Source organism: Oncorhynchus tshawytscha, linkage group LG02, assembly GCF_018296145.1.
Source record: "Oncorhynchus tshawytscha isolate Ot180627B linkage group LG02, Otsh_v2.0, whole genome shotgun sequence".
Taxonomy (NCBI): domain Eukaryota; kingdom Metazoa; phylum Chordata; class Actinopteri; order Salmoniformes; family Salmonidae; genus Oncorhynchus; species Oncorhynchus tshawytscha.
Window position 1 is genome coordinate 31753312 of NC_056430.1, and position 27449 is coordinate 31780760.

The 27449-nt window shown below is 44.2% G+C and overlaps 2 protein-coding genes across 7 annotated transcripts in view; both read left to right on the forward strand.

Annotated features, from left to right (window-relative positions):
- The first annotated feature begins 311 nt into the window (after positions 1-311).
- Positions 312-14750, forward strand: capzb (capping actin protein of muscle Z-line subunit beta). 2 transcript variants are annotated; one of them, XM_024378568.2, is made up of 9 exons: positions 312-523; positions 6737-6826; positions 8199-8320; positions 8530-8643; positions 8938-9196; positions 10484-10549; positions 10780-10856; positions 11924-12025; positions 13668-14750. In XM_024378568.2, the coding sequence occupies exons 1-8, from the start codon at positions 521-523 to the stop codon at positions 12015-12017; spliced, it is 825 nt and encodes a 274-aa protein (XP_024234336.1). In that variant the 5' UTR covers positions 312-520; the 3' UTR covers positions 12018-12025; positions 13668-14750. The 2 variants fall into 2 exon arrangements, with proteins under 2 accessions (XP_024234336.1, XP_024234342.1); XM_024378574.2 differs by lacking the exon at positions 11924-12025 and having other exon boundaries at positions 313-523.
- Positions 14751-15425: 675 nt separating this feature from the next.
- LOC112217911 (cadherin EGF LAG seven-pass G-type receptor 2-like) overlaps positions 15426-27449 on the forward strand; it is an 86028-nt gene continuing 74004 nt past the window's right edge. For 4 of the 5 annotated variants that reach the window (XM_042296609.1, XM_042296611.1, XM_042296614.1 and 1 more), the window contains exon 1: positions 15427-19469. In XM_042296609.1, coding sequence (XP_042152543.1) covers positions 15911-19469 — 3559 coding nt within the window. In that variant the 5' untranslated portion in view covers positions 15427-15910. Of the gene's footprint in view, positions 19470-27449 lie in introns of all 5 variants that reach the window. The other variant, XR_006078743.1, reaches the window with a different exon arrangement.

Here is a 27449-nt window from a genome sequence, read left to right on the forward strand (position 1 = left end):
CCACTTAGTCCTGGTGTGGTCACATACAGACTACATCAGGATATTGTACCCTTCTTACAAATAATAAAATATTAATCTTGTAGATCAGAGTATTATTATGACAAGCATGAGTAAAAGTGTTCAGTGTAGCAGCCCCGTTATCATACCTTCCCTCTATCGCCCTCTCTGTTCGTTCTGTATATAGGCTACTTTTTACCACACCACTCCTCTCCTCTTTCCATACTTGGCAATACCTTACTTACTCCTCTCCGATTGGCTGCTTCAGAGACCGAGTAGCGTGACCCGGATATGTAATCGCCACTTGTTTTCTCCGTCCCCCTTCCTTCCTGTACCCCGGTTGAGGAAGTGAATTCGCTGACAAGGCTGGGTTCAGTGAGGGAGGCGAAACAACATCTATCTGGTGGGGGTAAAAACAACAATAGCATAGACGAACAAGTCGTACAAGCACAATACAACGAACGTGTAAAGCCATCGGCGAAAACATATTTGCCCTCCGAGATCGTCACCGAGCGCCGCAGACATGGTAAGGCCGCGGAGACGAGCTGGAGGAATGGGGATGGGTAGATTTTGGTGGGGCTACTAAGGGATATTAGCCAGCTACAGTAGCTAGCTGTCCTTTTATAGGAAGTGCTGTGTTGCGTTTCGAAAATGGCATAGACATACGCCACTCACAGTTAACTAAACGACCTATGATTGCTAGTCCGAATTTCATTGTTAACTAGCCAATTTGTTGAAGTTGCAGGATGTTTTGGATTGAGAAACTAGTTCAGGGATTAGAGACTAGGGTCTCGCTCTCGCCACCCCCTCCTCTTCCAGACACACACCCCATGGTTAAAATAGTACAAGCGCCGGGTTGCATGTCGCTAAAATCGGCCTGCTCCGCCCATTCTCTCGCATGGATTGGAGGTGACACGTAAACCACAATTCATAACTTTTACTTGGCCTCAACAATGTGATTTACGTGTTAAGTGACTTTTGTTGACACCACTGTCAGTGTAACTTTGTATAACACGTTTTACACCACTTATCCACCCCACCGTTTTGCGCAATAATGTAACTAACCTTTAAATACTAATAGGAAAGAATATTCACACATCAAACATCCTTGAATTTTAAGCTTATTGTGGTGCACCTGAAGAAGGAAATTCAACCACAGTTGTCACTTGTATATCTATTTTCCAATATAGCAAAATATCTTTAAATACCTAATGGATTTAAACATTTGAAGTGATGTGTGGCAGCCCTGTCAACTAGCAATATTCACACTGTTCTTCACCTCCAACTCCACTGGAGTCAATAGTCCCCCTTTTATGAATGTCTCACACTTGGAATGAATGTCAGATACAATATTCCTATAGTGGAGAGCAGATGGCTTGTCTCCCCAGCCACCCCCTGACTTCACCTCATCCATCCTGTTGGTCCAGCCTCACCGCCGCCTCTGGAACCCTGTGGCAATTGGTCCAGTGTTTACACAAGACCGGGCCGTTGGTAAACACAGTGTCAGGGAGCGCAGGTGTCGGCTGAACAAGACTATTTCATCTGCCCAGAACATCTTAGATAGAAACCAAAAGTGTGAGAGAGGGCATGCAGTACATGATCTGAAAACCTTGGCTGTGTTCGGGAGAAAGCAGACTGAAGTTTGTTTAGGGAAAGAATGATTTTGGGTGTGTGATTCTCCTATAGCCAGCTGCTCTTATCTGGCTTGTAGTCTACCTTGGTTTCATCTGATGACTTGGTATTGATTCAAAGACATTGAGTTGGTATTTTATCGAATTTATCTGTATTGTATATTGGAATCTCTCAGTTGGTGTGTTTTGTTTATGATAATGACAGTAGGAGACTTTGGATTGGTGGTCTCTACAGACAAACTGAGATATTGCTAATCTTTACATCTTTCAAGAATGTGTTTCCTGCGCTAGATAGTATTTTTCAGTACTTACTAGATTTCTTGACTTTCATTATAATATGACTATAGTCGGAACTGCATTAGTGCAGATTTGATGAGTGCGACTTGACTTGCTTCAGACACCTGCATTCCTCGGTTGAGTTCATACATACACAACAATCCCATGTCATTGACCGTTGTATTTTATTAGGTGGGAATCAAGGAATATTCATCAGGATTTTCTCTCCTTCCTGACAGCTTATCAAATGTGAACACATTCAAACCATTCTGGTGGGTGTTTTGTACAACGCCCCTCACTTTTACATCAGGCTCTGACTGAATGTATGTAACTAGTCGTGATACAGTTACATATCGGGATATTATTTTTGCGCTAGTTGGCTGTACCTGCACCAAAACAGTATTTTTCCCTCATAGCTTGTTCTCCATATTATTTTTAAATAGGGAGCCAATTTGTTTACTGCACTTTTATTTCCATGACTGATCAAAACTGGTTTTCTCATGGCTCTCTCTTGTCCCTCTGCAGCAGACATATAGTGAGCAATATGTTTGGAATATCAAAATCACAATATTGAGTAGCATGCATATTGAATCGTGAGAATTGCAATACATATTGTATTGGCACCAAAGTATTGTGAGTTCCCTAATAACTAGTGATAGAGCAGTGGAATTAAATTCAGTATGAGTCGTCAGGCAATAGATCACCTCACAGACAAAAAATGTATCTGAAATGTTACTCTTGTTGCACAGCAGCGAGCTTCACTTACACAAAATTCTCAGATTACACTGCCTTGGGTTGCTGAAAAGATTCAATCTAAAGCAGAAGTCATCGGTCAATCAGTGCTATTATATAGAAAGTTTAGCTCGCTTCATGATCCCTGGGGGCCCAGAACATAATGTCATTAAAAATAATAATCCTTCATCAGTCAAAGCACTTTGATTAATTTCCGTAATACAAAGATGAACTTTGTTTTCACAAATGTATTGCTGAAGCGCAACATTTTTATGGACCCTCTCTGGCCTGCAGCTCCTTATCTCCTTGCCAAATCTCTGTCCTGTACATTTCTCAGTGGTTTCATGTTGTGGCTGGCCTGCCCTCCACGCTAATGTTCTGCTGCTCACCGCATAGTTCAGTGAGAGAAGAACACCATCCGGGAAGACTCTGCTATGTGGCCTTGTCTGCTAGCTCAGCTTCTCCCTATTACCCACAATCCCCTCTGTGCCCCTGCTAGATCTCCTCAGTAAGTGAACAGACAGGGAGCTCGTGGAGAGACCGACTGATGCCATGACTCAATCCATATTCATCCTTTCTGAAGTTCAGTTCAATCACATTCATTTATATGGGCTTGTCTGACAAAGTCGAACAGGCCTGTATTATAAAAGACAAGCCTGAGCCCTGAGGTGTTCGATCTAGAGGTTGACCGATTATGATTTTAACGCCGATACCGATTATTGGAGGGCCAAAAAAGCCGATACCGATTTATCTGCCTTTTGTTTTGTTTTTGTTGTTGTAATAATGACAATTACAACAATACTGAATGAACACTTATTTTAACTTAATATAATACATCAATAAAATTAATTTCAAGTAAATAATTTAACATGTTCAATTTGGTTTAAATAATGCAAAAACAAAGTGTTAGAGAAGAAAGTAAAAGTGCAATATGTGCTATGTAAGAAAGCTAATGTTTCAGTTCCTTACTCAGAACATGAGAACATATGAAAGCTGGTGGTTCCTTTTAACATGAGTCTTCAATATTCCCAGGTAAGAAGTTTTAGGTTAGTTATTATAGGAATTCTAGGACTATTTCTCTCTCTACCATTTGTATTTCATCAACCTTTGACTATTAGATGTTCTTATAGGCACTTTAGTATTGCCAGTGTAACAGTGTAATAGCTTCCGTCCCTCTACTAGAAGAACAACTACTAGAAGGCTCAGAGCGAGTGACGTTTGAAACGCTATTAGCGTGCGCTAACTAGCTAGCCATTTCACTTCGGTTACACCAGCCTCATCTCGGGAGTTGATAGGCTTGAAGTCATAAACGGCACAATGCTTGACGCACAATGAAGAGCTGCTGGCAAAACGCACGAAAGTGCTGTTTGAATTAATGTTTACGCGCCTGCTTCTGCCTACCACCGCTCAGTCAGATACTTAGATACTTGTATGCTCAGTCAGATTATATGCAACGCAGGACACGCTAGATAACATCTGGTAATATCATCAACCATGTGTAATTAACTAGTGATTATGATTGTTTTTATAAGATAGGTTTAATGCTAGCTAGCAACTTACCTTGGCTTACTGCATTCGCGTAACAGGCAGTCTATTTGTGGAGTGCAATGAGAGAGAGGCAGGTCGTTATTGCGTTGGACTAGTTAACTGTAAGGTTGCAGGATTGGATCCCCCGAGCCGACAAGGTGAAAATCTGTCGTTCTGCCCCTGAACGAGGCAGTTAACCCACCGCTAGGCCGTTATTGAAAATAAGAATGTGATCTTAACTGACTTGCCTAGTTAATTCAAGGTCTAAAAAAAAAATGGCGCCCAAAAATACCGATTTCCGATTGTTATGAAAACTTGAAATCGGCCCTAATTAATCGGACATTCCGATTAATCGGTCGACCTCTAGTTAGTCATAAGGCACTTCTTCCTTGATCTATCTCAATATTGGTCTCCCAGGGCACATCTCTGGCCAGTTCGAAAAGACTAGGACAGAATCACTAAACCAGCCATTTAGTTATTGACAATCAACTGAGACAAATTAGACAATTTCCCATTACAGTGAAAAATCTTTGCTTGTAGGAGCAGATTATTGAGTTAATGGCTACTCATTCTCTACGAATGAGTCATTTTTAAAATGAGCACTCTTTTCTTTCTTCGCAAAGGTTTGTACTTGCAGAGTTTTCTAGCAGAAAAAGTAGAAAAGGCAGTGGAGTGAATTGTTCATATTTTTGTTTCAGGGTTAGTAACATTTTCAGTTGCTGGAAACTTGTCTTCATTTATGAGCGCTCAAGCATTCAAAAAATGTTGACCTTTCCAGATACCATAAAATGACGGGCCTGTATCAATAACAGGATGATTAAAAGCCTTGCCTTATATGGTAACCAGTCAATCTGTCTTCCAACTACCATGGTTAGGCCTATCAATTTAAAAACAAATCTTTGACCCAGTCAAAAGGTTTTTAGTGTTTTATTTTGCCCCTACAAGTAAACAAAACCAATGTTTTTATCCAAGGCCCAGTTGTGGTTTTAGACGCTCCCTAAAGGAATCTGCCATGGGGCGTGAACTTGTTGTGACCCACCAATGAGTCCAGGCCAATGATTTATATATACACTAGATTACATACTGGATGCTATTTTGAAGCCGTCTTGCCACTCCCCCACCATAGTCATTAAAAAAAAAAAAGGAAGTTATAGAAATGCATTTACTAATGTCTACATTTTGTTTTTGGCCATGTTTATTATATTTAACAACTTAATGCATTTATTATATTATGTGAGCTAAACATGAAATACTGTAGAATTCCATTCATTCCTATGGAGGATTGCTTTTCTGAGGAGTGCTAATATGGCCGACCGGTAGCTTCAAAGCCTCTCCATGGCCAAAACATAGCATCAACAGACAGGGTTTATATACATCATTGGTCCAGACCAACTGCAGTTAGGCCCAGACCTAGTGTTGGCTACTAGATGGGCTTGTCACATGAACAACTAGGCTATTTGGGGGCAAATCCAGAACTTTGTCTCATGCCACTTAGTTTTGCTTTGATAAAGTCTCGTGACTGAAACCATAAGCAGCTAGCTCCATGACTTTTGTAATCTCAGGATGTGTAGAGTTGAGTGGTATCCGGATTTTCATAGCGTCATACCGTCCTGGGGCGTGAACTTGTGACCCACAAATGAGTCCAGCCCAATGATTTATATATACACTAGATGACATCCTGGATGCTGTTTTGAAGCGACCGTGCCGGCCATATGCATAGTTTTTGCAAAAAAGACCTGGCTTTTCAATTGTAAGCTCATTTCGCCTACTTGTGGCTTCCAGACCCTTGTCAATACACAGCTGGAATCACCTGCTCCTGCTTTCTCCAGTTGTGCTATTTACAAACATGTGACTGGCTAAACTGTTCTGTGGAAGTACGGTAAGCTTCATAATGGGACAGGTGAAATGAAGAACGCAATCTGCTTTATATTCTAACATATTGCACAAGTTGACTGCAGGTATTTACTTAAAGTAGCTACAAATATTAAAATGTTTAGAAAAAAACATTTCCAAATTCTCCTCAATACATACGGTTTACCGCCTAAGTGAGTGTATGGCTATGTTTGCCAGGGTTTGAATGTTCTCTACATAGCCTAGTCACTGCCTGGCTTGGCTTGGCTCGCCCCTGTCCTATCACCGTAAGAAGGTAACATGCATCCATTAATGGCTGCCCCCTCAGTCTGCTGGAGCTGTGTAAGAGGCTGGGAGCTTTGTTTGCTCTGTTCAATTCAATCTATTTTAGTTGATTCAATTCAGACCGTGATAGTGATGCATTTGAGCATTTTTAAAAGTCAATTTAATCTCAGAGGAATGAAACTGTACTGTTAAAACAGCTAGCCTGTTATGTTCCAAGACCTGCCTAAACTGTTGAGAATTTTTGTGCAGGGGTGAACTTGGCAAGGTTCGAATTTGCTTCCAATCAATGTAAAATGAACAGTGAAACACACTTTCTCTTGTGAAATGGACAAAAAATGTAAAGTACAACTTGCTTTTAGACTTTCTTTTGCAGAACTAGGCCTATGCATTTTGTGTGTAGGAATTTGTATCAAAAGCTGACTCATTGTGTATTTCAGAATGACCAGCAGCTGGATTGTGCTCTGGACCTGATGAGGCGTCTGCCTCCCCAGCAGATCGAGAAGAACCTCAGTGACCTCATCGACTTGGTGAGTTGCCGGTAGACGACAACCAATCACAGTCCTATACACAGCCCGGACTGTGCTTGAAATCTCCCATAGTGCAACCAGACCTGAGAGATTAACCTGAATTGGACATAAATCAAACCACACTTTCTCCAGTGATCGTTCTCCACTTTTTTTTTTATGGTCAGTCTGCTCCTCTTCCTTCCTTCTCCCCTTTGACACCTCTCTCCCCTGGGCACCAGCACTCTCCTTGACCGCCTCAGCCCGCTCCTATGTAGCTAGTTGTTAGCGGTCATTAGAAAAGCTGTCAATCACTCTACATGGGCCCATTTAGCCCCCGCCCTCTCCTTACACTCACTCCTGATGGTTGGGAATCCAATGAGCTCACTTCCCCTGTCCTCCACTAGCACTACCCTTTCCCCCTCTCTACTCTTCTGTCCCCCCAACCCACTCTATTTCCTCTGTGATTCTACTGTCGACCCTCGTCTCCCCCTTCTGTCTGTCCCTGTTCCCCCTCTGTGTGTCTGGTGGTTGCCAGGTGTGTGGGGCTGTGTCCAGGGAACAGAGAAGGCATTGTGTCTGTGTGTTCTGATTAAGGAGTGGGTAGGAGGGAGGGGGGGGTCCATGTCACTCTGAGAAGTTATTTGTACCCCTTTATCCCCTGAGACCCATTGATATCCCTTCAAATTCTTTCCCTCCTCTCCCTCCCTCTGTCATTTCCCACTTAGCAAGGAGGCGGAATGAGGAAAAAAACAGCTTAACCTTATTTCCCCCTCATATTGATTCAAGGATATCATATGCCGGCATTCTCTTGTCTCCCCGCCTCATCTGTTTCTCACGCACATTATGCCCTCTACTGTCTAGCCCAGCATAGTTGGCAACTGTTAAAGGTGGATTGAATTGCCAAAGACAACGTTCTTTTAGTAAATTTGCTTCCTGCTACCCCCAGCACCACCACCCTAGACACACACCCTTGTAATCAGTAGTCAGACTAAATTCAAGACTCGAACTATGAGTCATTGCTCTATTTATCTTAAATGGGCTTTTAGTGGGTTGATGCACAAGTACAAATTGATAGGTTTCAAATCATATTAGCTGTATATGAAATTGGTTGTTCATAAGATACTATGCTACCTGTTTTTAAATAAACTGTTTTGTGTATGAAATTGTATAGTATGCTTAAATTGCTTTTTGGAAATATAGTTGAAAGTGAGAGACTTATTTTAGTAAACGTTTTGGAGATCATTTGAATGTTTGCTTGTAAGTTTGCGGGAAGCTTTGCGGGTAAGTTTCCTGTTGAAAGTGTTTGTGTGAGCATGTAGAATACTATCGAAAGTGTGTTGTTATTACATGTCGTGAAAGCTATCTCTCTCTCTCTGTGTGTGTGTGTGTCCAGGTGCCCAGTCTATGTGAGGACCTGCTCTCCTCTGTGGACCAGCCTCTGAAGATCGCCCGGGACAAAGTGGTGGGCAAAGACTACCTGCTCTGTGACTACAACAGAGATGGTGACTCCTACAGGTAAGACCTGACAGCCTGCAGCTCCTCTTTTACCGCCGTCCTTTCTTTCCCACAAGTCAATGTCATCAGGAACCATACCTGGTATATAACAATTACTTAGAATGATTTGTTTGTCAAGCATGGAAATATGACCACGCACACAAATGATACAGAGCGACATCCCTTGATTTGGATTTACTCTTGCTCATTCTTGTGTTCTTGTTTCTCAGATCCCCATGGAGTAATAAGTATGAGCCTCCCATCGACGATGGTGCCATGCCATCTGCCCGCCTGCGCAAACTAGAGGTTGAGGCCAACAACGCTTTCGACCAGTACAGAGACCTGTGAGTAACAGTAGTCCACTACTGTATCCAGCAAACCAGTACAGAGACCCATTAATACCAGTAGGCCACTAGTGTTACCAGCAAACCAGTACAGAGACATTTGCTTATCATTCTACCATAGTAATATCATTAACACATTATAAAACGGGAAGTTGGGATCCTCAATGTTGATTGGCCAAAACAGCATTCCAACCTTTTGTATGGCAGATGATATACCACGTCTATGACGCAAAGAGAGAACCTGATAAAACCACCAATGACAGTCTTATTATCCGTGCCCTCTGTGTTTGTTAGGTATTTTGAGGGCGGTGTTTCCTCTGTATACCTGTGGGACTTGGATCATGGCTTCGCCGGGGTCATCCTCATCAAGAAGGCCGGAGACGGCTCCAAGAAGATCAAAGGCTGCTGGGACTCCATCCATGTGGTGGAGGTGCAGGAGAAGTCCAGCGGACGGACCGCTCACTACAAACTCACCTCCACTGTCATGCTGTGGCTTCAGACGACCAAGACCGGGTCCGGAACCATGAACCTGGGTGGCAGTCTGACAAGACAGGTACTTACACTGAACAAAAATATTAACACAACATGTAAAGTGTTGGTCCCATGTTTCATGGGTTGAAATCAAAGATCCCAGAAATGTTCCATATGCACAAAAATATTATTTCTCAAATATTGTGCATTAGTGAGCATTTCTCCTTTGTCAAGTCCACCTGGCCTCACAACCGCAGACCACGTGTAACCACGGCAGCTCAGGACCTCCACATCCGGCTTCTTCACGGCCACCAGGACAGCTGAGGAAACTGGGTTTGCACACCCGAGAAATTTCTGCACAAACTGTCAGAAAACGTCTCAGGGAAGCTCATCTGCATGCTCGTCGTCCTCACCAGGGTCTTGACCTGACTGCAGTTTGGTTTCTTAACTGACTTCAGTGTGCAGATGCTTACCTTCGATAGCCACTGGCATTCTAGAGAAGTGTGCTCTTCACAGATGAATCCCAGTGTCAACTGTACCGGGCAGAGGACATATGGTGTTGTGTGGGAGAGTGGTTTGCTGATGTCAACATTGTGAACAGAGTGTTCCATGGTGGTGGGGTTATGGTATGGGCAGGCATAAGCTACGGACAATGAACACAATTGCATTTTTTCAATGGCAATTTGAACATACAGATACCATCGCAAGATTCTGAGGCTCATTGTCGTTCCATTCATATGCCGCCATCACCTCATGTTTCAGCATAATGCAAGGCCCCACAATTCCTGGAAGCTGAAAATGTTTCTTCTTCCATGGCCTGCATACTCACCTGACATGTAACCCATTGAACAGGTTTGGGATGCTTTGGATCAAAGTGTACGACAGTGTGTTCCAGTTCCCACCAATATCCAGAAACTTTGCACAGTCATTGAAGGGGAGTGGAACAACATTCCACAGGCCACAATCAACAGCCTGATCAACTCTGCGAAGGATATTTTGCGCTGCATTAGGCAAATGGTGGTCACACCAGATACTGACTGGTTTTTGATCCACGGCCCTACTTTTTGAAAAAATAATAATTTAGCTATCTGCGACCAACAGGTGCAGGTCTGTATTCCCAGTCATGTGAAATCTGTAGATTAGGGCCTACTGAATTTTATTTCAATTGACTGATTTCCTTATGAACTATAACTCAGTAAAATATTTGAAATTTGTTTTTTTCAGTCTACATACAAATATGTGGTGGGGGGGGGGGTTGTCCGCATGCTTTCATGATCTATGTCTCTTGGTTTACTTGTTGCAACATTCTTATCTCTACTACTACTGTACTGGACTTTACAATACCCTCATCCCTATCTTTTACTTCCAGATGGAGAAAGACGAGACAGTTGGAGAGTCCTCCCCACACATTGCCAACATTGGCCGCCTGGTGGAGGTGGGCAGAACTACACCTTATGCGTGCATGCCCTTATACACTCTCACTCACTGACATATAGAGTTACGCACATGGTGGTTCACATGGATTCCTTAGCTGAAATAATTATCGAGTGAACCAAGTAATACTTAAATGTATACAGTAATACTGTGTTTAGTTACAGTAAAATGACTGCAGTATATTGATATCACAAGATTAATGTTTGTATGTGAATGACTTTGTAACCTCAGGATATGGAGAATAAGATTCGCTCCACTCTCAATGAGATCTACTTTGGGAAGACCAAGGACATCGTCAATGGCTTGAGGTATGCAGGGGCACACACACGTCACATTGGTAGAAAGTCAGTGTGCGCATTCGACATTGCAGCTACCTTTTTTTAAAGGCGAGTTGAGATTGACTGATCTACAAATCACCTTGTATCCTTAATAGCTAATCAATATTATTTGTAGTCTCATTTACCCATGATACACCAGTTTTGATCAGGTTTGGGCAACTTCGATGGGGGTGCGAACCACAATCTGAACTCATCGGAGTTGGCCCCGGTAATAAAACATTTGATCTGAGGGCCTTCAAAAGAGGTGCCGCGGGCCACATCAGTTGCCCATCCCTGGTTTTGATACTCATCTACTGCATTTTTTGTTTGGCCTCTTTCACCCATACTCTTTTTTAAAAATGTACTTTTACCCCATTTTCTCCACAATTTCGTGATATCCAATTGGTAGTTACTCTTGTCCCATTGCTGCAACTCCCCTATGGACTCCGGAGAGGCGAAGGTCGAGAGCCATGCGTCCTCCGAAACACGACCCTGTCAAGCCGCACTGCTTCTCGACACACTGCTCGCTTAACCCAGGAGCCAGCCGCACCAATGTGTCGGGGGAAACACCGTCCAGCTGGCGACTGAAGTCAGCTTTCAGGCGCCTGGCCAGCCATGAGGAGTAGCTAGAGCGCAATGTGACAAGTAAATACTGTCCGGTCAAACCCTCCCCTAACCCGGACGATGCTGAACCAATTGTGTGCCGCCTTATGGGTCTCCCGGTCATGGCCGGCTGTGCCTTAGACCGCTGCACCACTCAGGAGTTCCTCCGTACTCCTTTTTACCCATGGCTGTATCTGTTAACTGGGATTTTCCCTCTTTTTCTTCCATATTGTGTTATCTGCTTCCCATGTTTTTCAGTTCTATAATTCCAACCCTGTTTATTTATTTCCATTTCCCCTATTCAATCCCATTTTCTTCCTGTTCTCTCTTTCATCCCACTATATCTCCACCTCCTCCTGCTGTCCTTCCATCTCTACTCTATATTCACTTGTCCTTCATTTGTCTGCCTGTCCCTCTCCTCCTTTACCTCCTGCCCCCTCTCCACTGTGCTTTAGATCTATTGACTCTTTGCCTGATAACCAAAAGTACCGGCAGCTCCAGAAGGAGCTGTCTCAGGTCCTCACCCAGCGCCAGATCTTCATTGACTAGGGCCAGAGGTATCGTCTGGCATGGGACAACACGCTGTGTGTGTCTGTGGCATTGGAGTGTGTGTGCCTGCGCGTGAGAGAAAAAGAGAGATTGGGCAAGTAATGTAGTGGCATGGTGTGTGGTTTTGTTTGTGATGAAGGAGTGGTTTCTCAGACAGTTGCAACCCCCTGACGTTTTCTCAAGGAGTGTTTGTTGCAGCTGTTCCAACATGGAGTTGCATGAGGAAGAGCCCTAGATTAACTGACCTGTTTAAACATTTAACATTGATTGCACCTCCTCTTAACAGTGAAAGACAGTGTGAAATCCTCACAGCTTATTGTGTTTCAAAATTAATTTGCTGTTTTTCCATCTGTGTTTATCAGGCTTTCTTCAGGGTGTCCACGGGTCCTTGAAGTCTTTGTCTTGAATTAATGTATCTGATTTAAAGGCCTTAAGTCTTAAAATATATTAAATTCTGTTTTCAAAGTTCTTCCAAACTGCGGTGGACATGACTACAGTGTTTCAGTTTTATATTGTGTCACTGCTTAATTGTTGCCACTACGAAGAAAGAAATGGAACATAAAATAATACTCCAGGTGCACTTTCAAGATGTTAGAGATCTAACCACGTGCTCCTCTGTGTGTGCGTCATGTGCCAGTGAGAGAGAAGAGGGCACAAGGTAGCCTATACAATTTGATAAACAACACTAAGCCTGTACACCTGGTGACCTAGCGCAATGGAGTGTTGACTCTGTTTTATACAATAACAGTGCTGTATATTTGACTTTAAGGCACTTTTTAAAGTGGTATTGAGTATCATTGTACTAAGCTGGTATTGAAGCCAGAATTCTGAACACTTAGATCAAACTATCTAACGATTAGCCCAATGGGGTAGCCTAAACAAATGCAGATGTGCAACACCATGTTTCAGCCATCGGTAGCATAGCCACTATGGTACTACATCCCTTAGGCTGGAGGAGAATGCTCATTGCTCAAATAGCACACCTGCCTGATAATATGATCCATGTAGGCTATTGCCTTTGGCAAAAATATTCCTTTTTGCCAAAATGGGCTCATTTCTGGAGAGGAACATTAGCAGGTGTGTGGTGCACGCAGACCTTAAATTGGTATTAAATTGCTTTCCAAGTGGCTTTAAAAAGGTCTGCTGGCTGACCTCGGTCGTCAGGTGAAATGCATTTCCTCCGACACTGGTGCGGGTGGGTGTTAAGAAGCGCGGTTTGGTGGGTCATGTTTCGGCGGATGCATGACTTGACCTTCGCTTCCCGAGCCTTTTGGGGAGTTGCAGCGATGAGACAAGATCGAAAAAAGGTGGTAAAAATACCAATGATAATCTTAAATTCAACTTCATGAAACCTGCATGTACCTAGGTACCTTATTTGCTTTCTGACAAACTCACTGCTACTACATCTATTCCTGAGTTTCAAATTGACCCCTATTCCCCTTGACACTCCTGTATATCTGAAACTATTGGATAGTTTTATGGTACTTGCCTCACCTTAGCATCTGTAAGACTGAGTGAAACTTTTATCATATTGCTTAGATGAAAAATAAACATTCTACAGAAGTGCTTAGGGGGTAGGTGTTGGGTTGATTTTGTAATCTATTGTATATTTAATCTGCCCCACTCACTCCTCCCTCTCTCCCCTGACAGGAGTGTTCAGACCCTGGCTGACAAATCGAAGCAGGAGGCTCTGAAGAACGACCTGATGGTGGCACTTAAACGCAAACAGCAAAGCTAGAGATGCTATTGTTATTTTTTCTGTCTTTCTCTGTCTGTTCCTCTCACACCCTCTCCACCTCTCCCGCCATATTTTTTCTGTTTGTATCTCTCCTTCCATCCCTGTATGCCTGTTTCAGTGCAGCGTCCTTGTTCATTCATGGAAAAACAAAAAAAGGAGAAAAATGCTTAGCTTTTTCCCCATTTTTTATTTTTATTTGCACGCATTGTTTTGAGGCATCTCATTCTCTATGGAGCCATTCACCTTCTCGCTCTCTCTGACTTGTTATGAGTATTATGACAGTTAATGATAATCTTAGTGTGACGGCAATGTTTTTATCCCTATAGCGCTCTCACAGCTGAGTCAGTTTTGAATGAGTGACATCAGCTCTCCTATCCTCTGGTTAAGGGACGGGGCTGACGGACTGTTCTGTAGATGGAGCAGGCTGGGCATTCAAACATTACATTTTTACCAACATTTTCTTACTTGCACCCATTATATCAAAGTGTCTATGCCACCACCTTATATATCTGTATGGACATATAGCTGTCAATATAGCTGTCAATTTCCTGAGCGATGTATTGGAGGGAACGGAATGGGAGAGGGCGTCTCACGATATTATGTATTGTCAGGATTGGTCAACGGTTTGCTCTTTGTCCCACTCTATCCTCATGTGTTGAGTCTGTGGGAGCATGGGATCTTGGGATGGCTAGATGGAGATGTAGACTGCTAAAACATGGGGATGGACTGTTAAATTCACTGTGTATACCCATGTCATTAACCCCCCCCTACACTGTGTATAACATGACGATTTGCATCCCTCTGTCCCTCTCTCTTTCTCTCTTTCACCCTTGTCTATGTTGGGGTTCACAGTTTGTCTTTTTGCGTCTTGACAGAAGCTTTTGACAGTTTCTGTTTTGGGGGGAATCCTTTGTTGTATTTTGTTTTAATTTTGTAAAGCTTATGATTCATATTGTATTAGAGCCTCCAACAACAATAAAAACAGTAAAAAGCTATCTTTATTGTAATTTTTGCTGTTCTGCATGTCCATCACTCACATGGATGAAATGTTTTACTTCAGAGTTGTTTTAGGTCATCTAAAGATTATCGTTTTAATAAACCTGTTTATAGAGAACCGATGTGGACACTGAGGTTACTGTGCTTTTACAGTACTGGTCAGCTTCTTATTAGTGACACCAGGACTCATTGGGCACAGGAGTTCAGCTCCACACACTGCATGGGTGATTTTCACTCTCATCAATAAATGTAGGAATACATCTCTCATCTCCTCTGGAACTAGACCTTTGTGTGCCTTCTAAATGTGCACTTGTGCAGTCTCCTCAGGTACCTTTGACCATATTTGGATTTAAGTGCACATTGTAAACTGAACATCATTTTACATTGATAGGTGGCTGAATTAAGATTATTGTATCAAGACTGTTGAATGACTACGGCAGGATCACTGTAAAAGACATCTGTGGACTTCTCTTGAAAGCTGAGTTGCAGTCTAACCTCATTCCCAGTCTCAATTGCTACCGAAATAGCTGGCTGGTAGATGTGATTCGTTGCAATCTGATTGCTGTCTGCAGTAATGCAAATGTACCAGCAGGTGGTAGGAAAATATAGTAAATGTTGCTCACTCTCTTTCTGTGCCCCGGGGATGAGAACTGAAAGACCCTCAAGTTTAGGCTTATTTCTGTGTTTAAATAGTGAGAGCGTTTGTGAAAGCATAAGGAAAACGTTTTTTGCATTATAGGAAGTCTTAGCAATCCATGTACTGCAAAAACACTCAAAGGGGACTAGGAGGCCAGTCATCTCTTTCTTTACAGCTCAGTGTGGCTCCTGTGAGAACGTCCCCCTCCACTCCATATCTTTCTATCTCTCTCTCTAACACACTGAAACAGGTTTATGGTAATGAGAAGCCTCAAGGCGCAGGGGTAGTTGGAGCCATTTTAATCATTCACGCGGATGGAGTGGTGGTGTCGGCTTGTTTGCATGGTGAGAAGCTTTGGCAAGCAAGGTGACTGCGGTTTCTCTCAATTCAATTGGATTAGCTACTGTATAGTAGTGAAAGCATGGATACGCGGCAACAAAAGGGAACGACTCGACTGAAAGTTTAAGGAAAGCGGCAGTAATTAGCCTACGTTCAAACCTGGTTGAACATCATCGTGGAGCAATGCCCGTCATTAAGTGGGATTTGTTGTTTATTATTTTCGGCTGGTTTGAACTCATTTCACTGTCGTATTGCTACAATGTACACATCAGTCAGGATGCTGAGCAGCGGACGGTGATTGCAAGTGTTGAACAGAGCGGGGCATGCACTTTGGATCAGGTAATCGCTCCTAAATTCTCAAAGACCTTTATTGAAACTGATGCGTCCGCGCGCGTTGTGTTCCTTTCAGGTAGTTTAAATTGTGCCTCGCTCAGCTCCAACCCTTTCACCGTGTACACTGTTGTGGACTGCATGAACAATGTCCCAGGGTTGAGGCACCTCCTCACAAGCCAGTATGATGTGTATGTTCACGGCAGGAACTGTTCAAGTAAACACAAAAGGAAATCACAATGGGACTTGGAGATAATCAGTTTGTTTAAAGCCCATAATCATCAGTTAGAATGCCACGAGTCTGGTACTGCGCTCCTCCGGGTATGGGATCTACTACCCGGCTCTCCAACCCACAGCAGTATGCACTGCAAGGTGATTCGGAGTTCGGAGTTATATTTTTCTGAGGGGCAGTTGTTTGTGTCCAAGACGCTGTGTTTGAAACACGACACACTTCTTGAGCTAGACTTACATTGTAACCAATACACAGGAGATGAGAGGGAATCCAGAGTGAACAGCATCTCAGTCCACTGGCGGGTGGGTCAAGGCTCCTTCAAACAGGGCCACTTGGGGAAGTTACTACAGCAGGCTGCCCATTCTGAATCAGGCATTGTGAGCAGGAGCAAGAGGGCTGTTAACAGTAGCCCCCAGTTTCAGCCTCCTATGTACCAGGTGGCTGTGGCAGAGAATAAGCCAGCTGGAACTCCTGTAGTTGTTTTAAAGGCAGTAGATTCTGATGAGGGAGAGGCGGGCAGGCTGGAGTACTTCATAGAGGCCCTGTTTGACAGCCGCTCCAACAACCTATTTGCTGTGGACCCAGTCAATGGTGCAGTCGCCACTGTGGAGGTGCTGGATAGAGAGCAGAAGGACACCCATGTATTCCGTGTGACCGCTGTTGACCATGGCACTCCCCGCCGTACGGCCATGGCCACCCTCACCATCACAGTGAGTGACAGTAATGACCATGATCCCGTCTTTGAGCAACAGGACTACAAGGAGAGTGTTAGGGAGAACCTAGAGATCGGCTATGAGGTGCTGACTGTCAGGGCCACAGACGGAGACGCCCCGGTCAACGGTAACATCCTGTACCACGTCCTCAACAGCAACGGTTCGAACAATGTTTTTGAGATTGACTCCAGGTCGGGGGTGATCCGCACGAAGGGCCCAGTGGATAGAGAGATGGTGGAGGCCTACATGCTGTTGGTAGAGGCCAACGACCAGGGTCGTGACCCCGCCCCCCGCAGTGCCACCGCAACTGTTCACATTATTGTAGAGGACGACAATGATAATGCTCCCCAGTTCAGTGAAAAGCGATATGTGGTGCAGGTTCCGGAGGATATGGCACCCAACACAGAAATCCTGCAGGTGATTGCCACAGACCAGGACAGAGGGAGTAATGCCATGGTTCACTTCAGCATCATGAGTGGCAACACCAGGGGCCAGTTCTACATTGACGCTCAGACAGGCAAGATGGACCTGGTCAGTCAGTTGGACTACGAGGCTAACAAGGAATACACCATTCGCATCCGCGCTCAGGACGGGGGACGCCCGCCGCTCTCCAACATCAGTGGCCTGGTAACGGTGCAGGTGCTGGATGTCAATGATAACACCCCCATTTTCGTCAGCACCCCCTTCCAGGCCACTGTGCTAGAGAATGTGCCGGTGGGTTACTCCATCATTCACATCCAGGCTGTTGATGCAGACTCTGGCGACAATTCTAGGCTGGAGTACCGTCTCATTGAAACCATGCCCAACTTCCCATTCTCCATCAACAACAGCACTGGTTGGATAGTCGTAGCCGCTGATCTGGACAGGGAGAGCATGGACTTCTACAACTTTGGGGTGGAGGCCCGTGATCATGGCCACCCGGTGATGTCTTCCTCAGCTAGCGTTAGCATGACCATCCTTGACGTCAACGACAACAACCCAGAGTTCACACAGAGGTCATATTACATGCGCCTCAATGAGGACGCCATCGTGGGGACAAGCGTGGTGACGGTGTCTGCAGTGGACCAGGATATCAACAGTGTGGTGACGTATCAGATCTCCAGTGGGAACACCAGGAACAGGTTCTCCATCACCAGCCAGAGTGGAGGGGGCCTCATAACCCTGGCCCTGCCCCTTGACTACAAGCTGGAGCGCCAATACGTTCTAAGTGTCACTGCGTCTGACGGCACACTCTTCGACACCGCCAAGGTGTTCGTCAACGTCACCGACGCCAACACCCACAGGCCCGTGTTTCAGAGCTCCCATTACACCGTCAACATCAACGAGGACAGACCTGTTGGCACCACCGTTGTGGTGATCAGTGCTACAGATGAGGACACTGGGGAGAATGCACGTATAACCTACTTCATGGATGACAGCATCCCCCAGTTCGACATCGACTCCGACACAGGCGCTGTCACCACCCAGATGGAGCTGGACTATGAAGATCAGGTGTCCTACACGTTAGCCATCACGGCCCGGGACAACGGCATCCCACAGAAGTCTGACACCACCTACCTGGAGATCCTGGTGAATGATGTGAATGACAACTCTCCTCGGTTCCTCCGAGACCACTACCTAGGCTCTGTGATGGAGGACGTGCCAGTGTTTACCAGCGTCGTCCAGGTCTCTGCCACTGACCGAGACTCTGGCCTCAATGGACGTGTCTTCTACACTTTCCAGGGGGGAGAGGACGGCGATGGAGACTTCATAATTGAGTCCACCTCTGGTATTGTGCGAACGCTGCGTCGCCTGGACCGAGAGAACATGCCATTCTACAACCTGCAGGCCTTTGCTGTGGATAAAGGTGTTCCTGCTCTCAAGACGTCCGTGGACATCCAGGTGACCATTCTAGACGTCAATGACAACCCTCCTGTGTTTGAGAAGGATGAGTTTGACATATTTGTGGAGGAGAACAGCCCAATAGGCCTGGTAGTGGCCCACGTATCTGCCTCGGACCCAGATGAGGGGAGCAACGCCCAGATCATGTACCAGATAGTAGAGGGAAACATTCCAGAGGTGTTCCAGCTGGACATCTTCTCAGGAGAACTGACTGCTCTGACAGATCTCGACTACGAAACACGGTCAGAGTATGTCATCGTGGTCCAGGCCACCTCTGCCCCACTTGTCAGCCGTGCCATTGTGCACATCAAGCTGGTTGACAAGAATGACAATGTACCAGTGCTGAAAAACTTCCAGATCATCTTCAATAACTATGTCACTGACAAATCCAGTAGCTTCCCCACAGGGGTGATCGGGCGGATCCCTGCCCATGACCCAGACGCCTCAGACCAGCTCCAGTACAGCTTTGAGGCTGGTAATGAGCTGAACCTGGTCATCCTGAACCAGAGCACGGGGGAGATCCGGCTGAGCCAGGCCCTGGACAACAACAGACCCCTGGAGGCCTCCATGAGGATATCTGTCTCAGGTAAGACTAACCCTGTCCTCAGTTGTTTTTAATACCTAGGCCCTTTTCTGTTATGCTTGTTGTTCCTACTTATGCTTTTCACTTGACCATTTTCAACATTACAATTCACGATATGTACTTTTTATGACACACTTTGACTGCCATAGCCACTTTTTTATGTATGACCTCCTCTGCTTCAGTGTTTCAATATTAAAACTTCATTAATTCAATATTAATCATGAGTTAAATTTAACATTCAGGGGGTAATCTTAGTGTGTCTCCTCAAGACTCAAGACTTAATTTTTAGGAAGAAGTCATTTCTAGACTAGATTGTGCTTTTTTGCATCCGGGCAGGGAGATGCAATATCACAGGTCAGGAGATTTGTTTGGTTTACTAGTGCATTTTAGTTAATCTTCTTGGGGTTTGTTTTTATGTTATAGTGTTTGTCATCTTGTTAAAGAGCAGGCAGCTGTACCCAGGCCTGATGTAGATCAATGTGTTGTCCTAAACTGCTATTTAAATTCATCTGTGCATGTCTGCAGCTGGATGGCCTGCTCCTGTGGGAAATGCACTCCAGTAGATCTGTATCATTTTCTATAATTGGCCAACATAAAACCTTCATTTTCAGCGAGCACACAATATTTCATTCAATTATGGACTGTTTTATAGTCTGTGTTCTCACGCTATGATGACACGCTAATATGACATTTGATGTCAAACTAGGATAAAACAACATTTTCCCCATATATTTTGTATCACATGCCAGATTGGCATGATATTTCCCTAGTTACTCAGTCATTCTTTGTAATATCAGACAGAGCACGACACACCCTGTGTTTACATTTTTCTCTCAGCATTTGAATTGCCTTTGTTAACAAATATAGCATGAACCAAACATAGGCCTTGTGGCTATATTTTATGCTAGGCCTATATGTCATGTTTCAAGCCATGATGGACAGAGCCATCTATGAACATTCACCTTTTAGACCGGAAAGTAATTCATTTTTGACTCACAGCAAAGATAAAGCTTTTACATTTGGAGAGTTCTAGTAGCCAGCTCATGGAAACCAGGGAGCTGTGTGGTCTTCTCTAACCTCGTGTTTGTCTTTGCGTCTGTGTGGTCTTCTCTAACCTCGTGTTTGTCTTTGAGTTTGCGTGGTCTTCTCTAACCTCGTGTTTGAGTTTGTGTGGTCTTCTCTAACGTCGTGTTTGTCTTTGAGTCTGCGTGGTCTTCTCTAACCTCGTGTTTGTCTTTGAGTCTGCGTGGTCTTCTCTAACCTCGTGTTTGTCTTTGAGTCTGCGTGGTCTTCTCTAACCTCGTGTTTGTCTTTGAGTCTGCGTGGTCTTCTCTAACCTCGTGTTTGTCTTTGAGTTTGCGTGGTCTTCTCTAACCTCGTGTTTGTCTTTGAGTTTGCGTGGTCTTCTCTAACCTCGTGTTTGTCTTTGAGTTTGCGTGGTCTTCTCTAACCTTGTGTTTGTCTTTGAGTTTGCGTGGTCTTCTCTAACCTCGTGTTTGTCTTTGAGTTTGCGTGGTCTTCTCTAACCTCGTGTTTGTCTTTGAGTTTGCGTGGTCTTCTCTAACCTTGTGTTTGTCTTTGAGTTTGTGTGGTCTTCTCTAACCTCGTGTTTGTCTTTGAGTCTGCACTGGTAATTTCACCTGTCAGCACTAATTACAGAGCATTTTATTTGCTACAAAATGTGACTAAACTTGAATCGCTGCAGGAGAGTTGGGAGAGAGATTTGTGGCCCTTGCTTTCTGGGAGCCAGGCTGTAGAGCTGGTTCCTTTATGGCCTTGGCTCTAATTAAAAGAGAGGAGCAACCGCAGCAAACGGCACCTTTTTAAATGTGGCACAGCTTCTCAGTCAGGGATTTGTCATCAAAGTGCCCATATAACTAGATAAAATAAGTTTAACCAGATGGATTAAAACTTTCCTATTTAAAAAAAAATCTTTACTCTGATGGATGCAGAGGTATAGTCTAATGTGAGAGGGTCAGATATCATCATGGAATGATTGGTGAATATAAGTATAGCATTCCTATTTTGAGTTATTTACTAGACCAATAGACAGTGCTAGGCTGGCTGAGTTGGTCCTGAGTGCCAGATACTATATGGTCAGCAGTGGGTAGCCATTATAATGTATTGGAGCGCTGCTTTGTTTTTTGGTGTTTTTACTGCTTCTCCTCCCTGGAGCCTCTTTAATGGAGGAGTCCCCGGTGACAGATGAGATGGCTGTCTGTCTTTCTGGGAGACAATGGCGAGCGATCGATTCAGAGGCAGGCGAGAGGAGCTCATGCTAGGCCCTTGTTGGGGGCAACAGCTGTGACTCTACCAAGGACCAATTAGACGGCCGGCTTCTCGCCGCGTCCCGCACCTGCTGGGGTATGTGTGTCAATACCCCTCCGGGTGAAAGAGGGGAAGAAGGAGGGAGAGAGAGGTGGTTCATAGAAAGGATAGGAAAATCACGTTGGTGTAAGATGGATAGAACTTGTGAAGATGCAGAGGTAATGAGAAAGTTAAATAAAGAGGGCTTATGGTAGAGAGATGGAGGGGGAGGGAGAGACTTAAATGAACGGTACTGGTGCCTGCCTGTAGAATAGAAGTTGTTGACCCCAATTCTGAGAGCTCTTCCCTTGACGACTTCATATCCTTCTATTATCTTCCCATTATGTCTCTGATTTATGAGGTGATGCCATATGATGGATGATTCCATTAACCTTAGCTAGTCTGTGATGAAATGCAACAGATCATATCCCTTCAACCACATAAATTATACTGCTAAGGTGCATCACTTCAGGTATATATTGTTACTCTATCTAGATATGCTGAGGAACAACAAAGGGTTGAAAAGAGCTATATACATCTCTATTATACTATTTAATCGGAGTGGTGCACGGCTGAATAGCCTTTGATTGGCATGGTGGGTCCATATTGCACTCTTTGTAGCTGCTCAGATAGCAGCCCTGGCAATTATACATTTGAATTAATCCTTTGTTTAGCCAATTAGGCAGCCAGTTTTCAGCCATGGTGCTCTGCGTATGTCCCTTATCAATAAACTTGGGTACGAGGGATAACCTGGCTAATGTGCTGGATTAGATGTTCCATGTCACTGGCCGTGGGTGTTACAATCTCTGGATTAATTGCTGCTGCCCAGATTACGGTTGTAAATACAGTTGATTACAGATTTGTGGGTAGACATTCCATGTCACTGGCCAGGGGAGTTACAATCTCTGGATTAATTGCTGCAGCCCAGATTACAGTTGTAAATACAGTTGATTACAGATTTGTGAGGATTGTTGGATCCTATTCTCCCTCCTGAGCTGAGCAACATAACTGACACCAGATCAGCCCAACCAGGAGTTGTACCAGGCTGGCAGATAGATAATTGATGTGGCAGAACCTGTGCACTGTTGCTCCAGCGTTGATATACTGCTGAGCTGATCTACTGCTGCTTCTTGCATGTGTGAGCTTGCATTAATGTGTGTGTGCTTTTGATGCTGAGGGGATTTATCTTCCTTCCTCTCATCCTCACTACTGAGTTTGATGGAATACTCTCCCTCTGTGTTCTTACCTGAATATCGTTCTAGAATAAACACCATGGTATTTACTTTGGAATGTTTGTTCCTTTGATGAAATGTGTGAAGGCAGATGCCTCTGTAGGCAACATACTGCACATACCCACTGTTATAGTCATCAGCACTGAGATGAAATGGTCAAGCTCTCCCCTCTGACTGAACATAGCAGCTTGATTTGCCTCAGAGTGCACGGCAAGGCATGCATGAGCTCATAGATGACATGCTAATAGCAAGCATGCTATGTTGTCTACCTAGGTGTTCTCTGCCCCGGGAGGTACTGTCAATGGCTTTATCATCAGTAGTCAGTATACTGGGGATTTTCTATAGGGAAACTACTCTCACCAAACCCTCTGTAGCATCACAGCTGACCCCTGACCTCAAACTGTTCTCAGTTCCAGTCTTGGTGAACTCCCTATGTCATCAGACTACACATTTATCGGTTTCACTAGGATTAAGGAAATGTGAAAGGAGTTGCATCTGAATTTGGAATTAGGACTAAGATGTTGACAACAGAATCAATTTCTGTAGTACATTGCACTGTGATTATCTGTCACAAATCCTATTTCAAGACCATTACACATGCAAATATTGTTTGAAAAGACTAACTGCATTTACAATGTTCAGCTTGTTTTGAATATTGAAATATCTTATTTGAATGTGAGACAGTTCTCCCGACTCCCACACAGCCCAGGCAGTGAGTCCATATTCTGTGTTTTGTAAGGTGTCCATTTTCCCACTGTCACCATTCACCACACAACATAACAGGACAAGAGTGGACTTTTTTAGGAAGCCACTCATTCATCACATCTAAATTTGCGTCAAGCCAGTCCCAGTTTATGTAATTCCATTACAGTGTATTAAGACTGTCTGTTGTCTGTGTGATGGACTTCCTCTGTGGCTGGTTGCTGCCAGGGGACATGGTCTGACTGGCTCTAATATTAGCTGAGGTATGGATGAATGCACTAGTGTAGCAGTTTTTGTCTCGCCCTTTCCCCCCCTTTATTTAACTAGGCAAGTCAGTTAAGAACAAATTCTTATTTTCAATGACGGCCTAGGAACAGTGGGTTATCTGCCTTGTTCAGGGGCAGAACGGTTAGTGTTTGAAGCCAATGGGTTTTCCCCATGACTACGCAGACATGGATAAAGGGGGAGCAAGAAGTTGAGAACTTGTGCTTATACTCAGAAATACCCTTGGCCTTTACACTGTCCCGCAATATGCCATACAATTTCCATGATGTAGCACCTGTCTGTTGGTGTGTATGTTTGTGCTGACTTGTCTGTAATGGCCCTTTTATCTCTCTCCATACCTCTGTTGCCCCCCCAAGAAGACATTAGTCACAGCCCTGCTTGGAATGTCTGTGGCACTTTGTCCACCACCTCTGCTCTTCACTCTAACATCACCTATCACCTTGATTCTTTCCCTCTTACATTCATCAGTCATGTATCCCTCCTCTTCTATCTCCCTGTGTCCATGATTCTCAGCAGCCTCTCAACGGCCCCCTTCCCCATCCTTTCAAGCTCCTCCACCCTCCTTCTTTTCTCCCCATTTCTCCTTTGACTGTTGTTCCCTCTTTCCCCTGTGAAAGGAAGAATGCATAAGATAAATGCTTTGTTAAGCACCCAGTTGTCATGGTGACCCCAGCAATGCCTGAGCAATTCCTGGTGGGTGGGGACAAGGGGCAAGGTCCCTTTGTGGAGGGAATATGGGGGGAGGGGCAGCACATAAGTTCTAAAGTGCAACAGGGTTACTTTTGAGCGAACTGTTGCCCTCTCCCGCTCCCCAGTGAAGGATAGATCCCAATGAGTCTTGCTTTGGACACAGGGGTCTGTGAGGCCAGCCACAGTGACCTGTCCTACTGCTTGACTGTTCTCTCTCACCATTAGACCTTTTTTGAACGGGACAAACTATTTTGATACACACAATCTATTCTGCCGCTGTGTGGTTACCATTTTATGACTGACAAAACAATTGATTGATTTAAGTTTGGTAAAGGTGACCTAAACCTTCAAGGCACTATTTGCCTTGGGTTGTCTTCTTGAACGATACCACTTTGTTATTTGTTTTTACGGTGAGAGAACAGAAGCTAACGTTTAATGGATGTCAACAGCTCAGAGTTCTGTAACCTCTCTGTGAAACCCTTACCAGAGTAAAGCACAGGGTGGGCAGGTTGTGTTGTCTAAACTTTTTGTTTTGTGACACAGATGTGTGGAGAGGGTATCTGATTTCCTTCCGTTGGCTGCTTTCTCTATGGGAGCGACTCCTTTGTGGGACTAGCCCCTCTCTCTCTTTCTCTCTCTCTCTCTCTCTCTCTCTCTCTCTCTCTCTCTCTCTCTCTGCTTTGTTGCTCTTACGGTCTGGATAAGCAGGGATGACATCATCCCAGTGTTTTGGATTAGAGCTGGTGCAAGGCTGGGCTTGGGTAGGGGTCAGGCCTGGTGGCATTATCACATATTGCAGGGTCATCTGTATTGTCCCCCACTATCACTGCAGACAATGGGGTGGGGAATTTAGCTCGGTCTGGGTCTGTACCCCTCTGTCTTTGTCCCCCTTGTTTGTTCTGGTCCTGTAGTCTTCAGGGGAGTCTGACCAGGCCTGCTAGCACCACCCTCAGAGTTTCTAAATCCAGATACGCAACATCGCGAGACTTCCAGGAATGCTTGCAACACTGAGAGAAGTCAATGAGAGAAGTGAAAAATTCTCCCATAGTTGTTCATTTTAGAAACTAGAGCCAATGTCTTTTGTTGAACATGTTATTACTCCAACCTCGTGAAATTGTCGAACTGACATGCTCTCATTTGTCAAAAACAACAGATTTGACGGCCTGCACATGCGTAGTTCGGTGCGAGACGTTCAACCCGATGACCATGTTTCTACGCATGAGCTTAGCTAGCCAACGTTGCCATCACATCGCCTACATGTGTGATCTGGGATTTCTAAGCTTATCTTCATACTGTACTGTCTTTGCCACCATGTTGTTAAGGTATGAGTTGGTTACTTTCAGATTAATATACAGTCTGGCGAAGATACTGTTTTTTTTCCTGAAATACTTTTTTTTTCTCCATAGATTAGATGTTTTTTTTATTCATAGCTCAGCCATCCACTGCATTGCCACACATTTCTGACCTGGGGTACTCTTTCTATTATGTATACAATAAAACCCCTTTACCACTCCTCCTCCTCCATCCTTTGAAACTGTAATTTTAGTCCGGTGGAGTAAAATAATCTGTCACGTGAACATGTTTTGTTGCTCTAGTGTTGCTGTGAGCAACAGATATGTTTATTTAACAGATCGCTGACTTGCAAGCTACATTGCACTCATTTACCATCAAACCATCGAAATTATACAGTGACCTGGTTTCATGGGCTCCTTCCGGAGAGGGTAGAATGTCAGCATTGGGCCTTCAGGCTTTTGGTAGTAGGTATGAAGAAATGGTTCCTAGTGTGTGCTGAAACTCATGGTTATTAGCACCAATTAGGGTGGCATGACAATAATCTGAGGCCTTCCAACTAACTAGCCATATGTTTTTTTCTGGAGCCACGCCAATGACGATCTTGTGCCATCTAGGTTTGGTGGCATTGTTAGAAGATGGCATCAATCTTACTCTTTCAGCTGTTCCAATTAAACTAGGCGGATTGTTTTCCTTTAGTGGCATGATTATCAGCCATGCCAAGAAGGACTGGGCAGAATCTGATTATTTTACATGTTTTGTTTCAACCACTTGCACAGCATTCAGGAATAAATTATTTTTTAACAAGGTCACCTCCATTATTTATTTTCAAATTGAGGTTTTCCAAGGGTATTTCAGGTTCACATTTTCTAAAATCTTAAGCCATGGCTTAGAAAGCGTTAGACTACCCTGCAGTGGGTCATTGGTCACTGTTTGAAAGTCTCTACTATTTGAGAAATGTCTAATATTGGATGTTGCCTATGTTTTTCAACTTAACCAGTCTTCTGTTTGAGTCACGTGACATTGATGGTCATGATCACGCCTGCATCCACATCACATCCATATTGAATGAGTATCAGTATGCTTGAATACCAGCCTTATGCTTGGCCACTTCTCTGCATGCTGTCTCTTTACTATAGCGTTGACAGCGGTTTTCCTTTTAATATGCAAATGTTGTGATTTGAACTGCACTGATCCTCTTCTTTGGTGCGTAGCTCTCTCATAACAAAAGAATATCTGTGGAAGGCTAGAGAATGAATTTATTTTGGTTTTAATACAGAGGAGAGTTGTCCACTGTGTCAGGCTGTAGTGCTTGGTGTCTAAAAAAACAGTAGGAACGGCCTAGCTCTACTTTGCCCAGATCAACCAGATCTCCCCTTGGGCTGTGAGAGTGAGACCCTGCATTATGTGGCTGCTTCAAAAATCTTCTTGATTAAAATGTCTGAGTGGTTTTAATTGTGCTCCAGAGGCCCTTTCT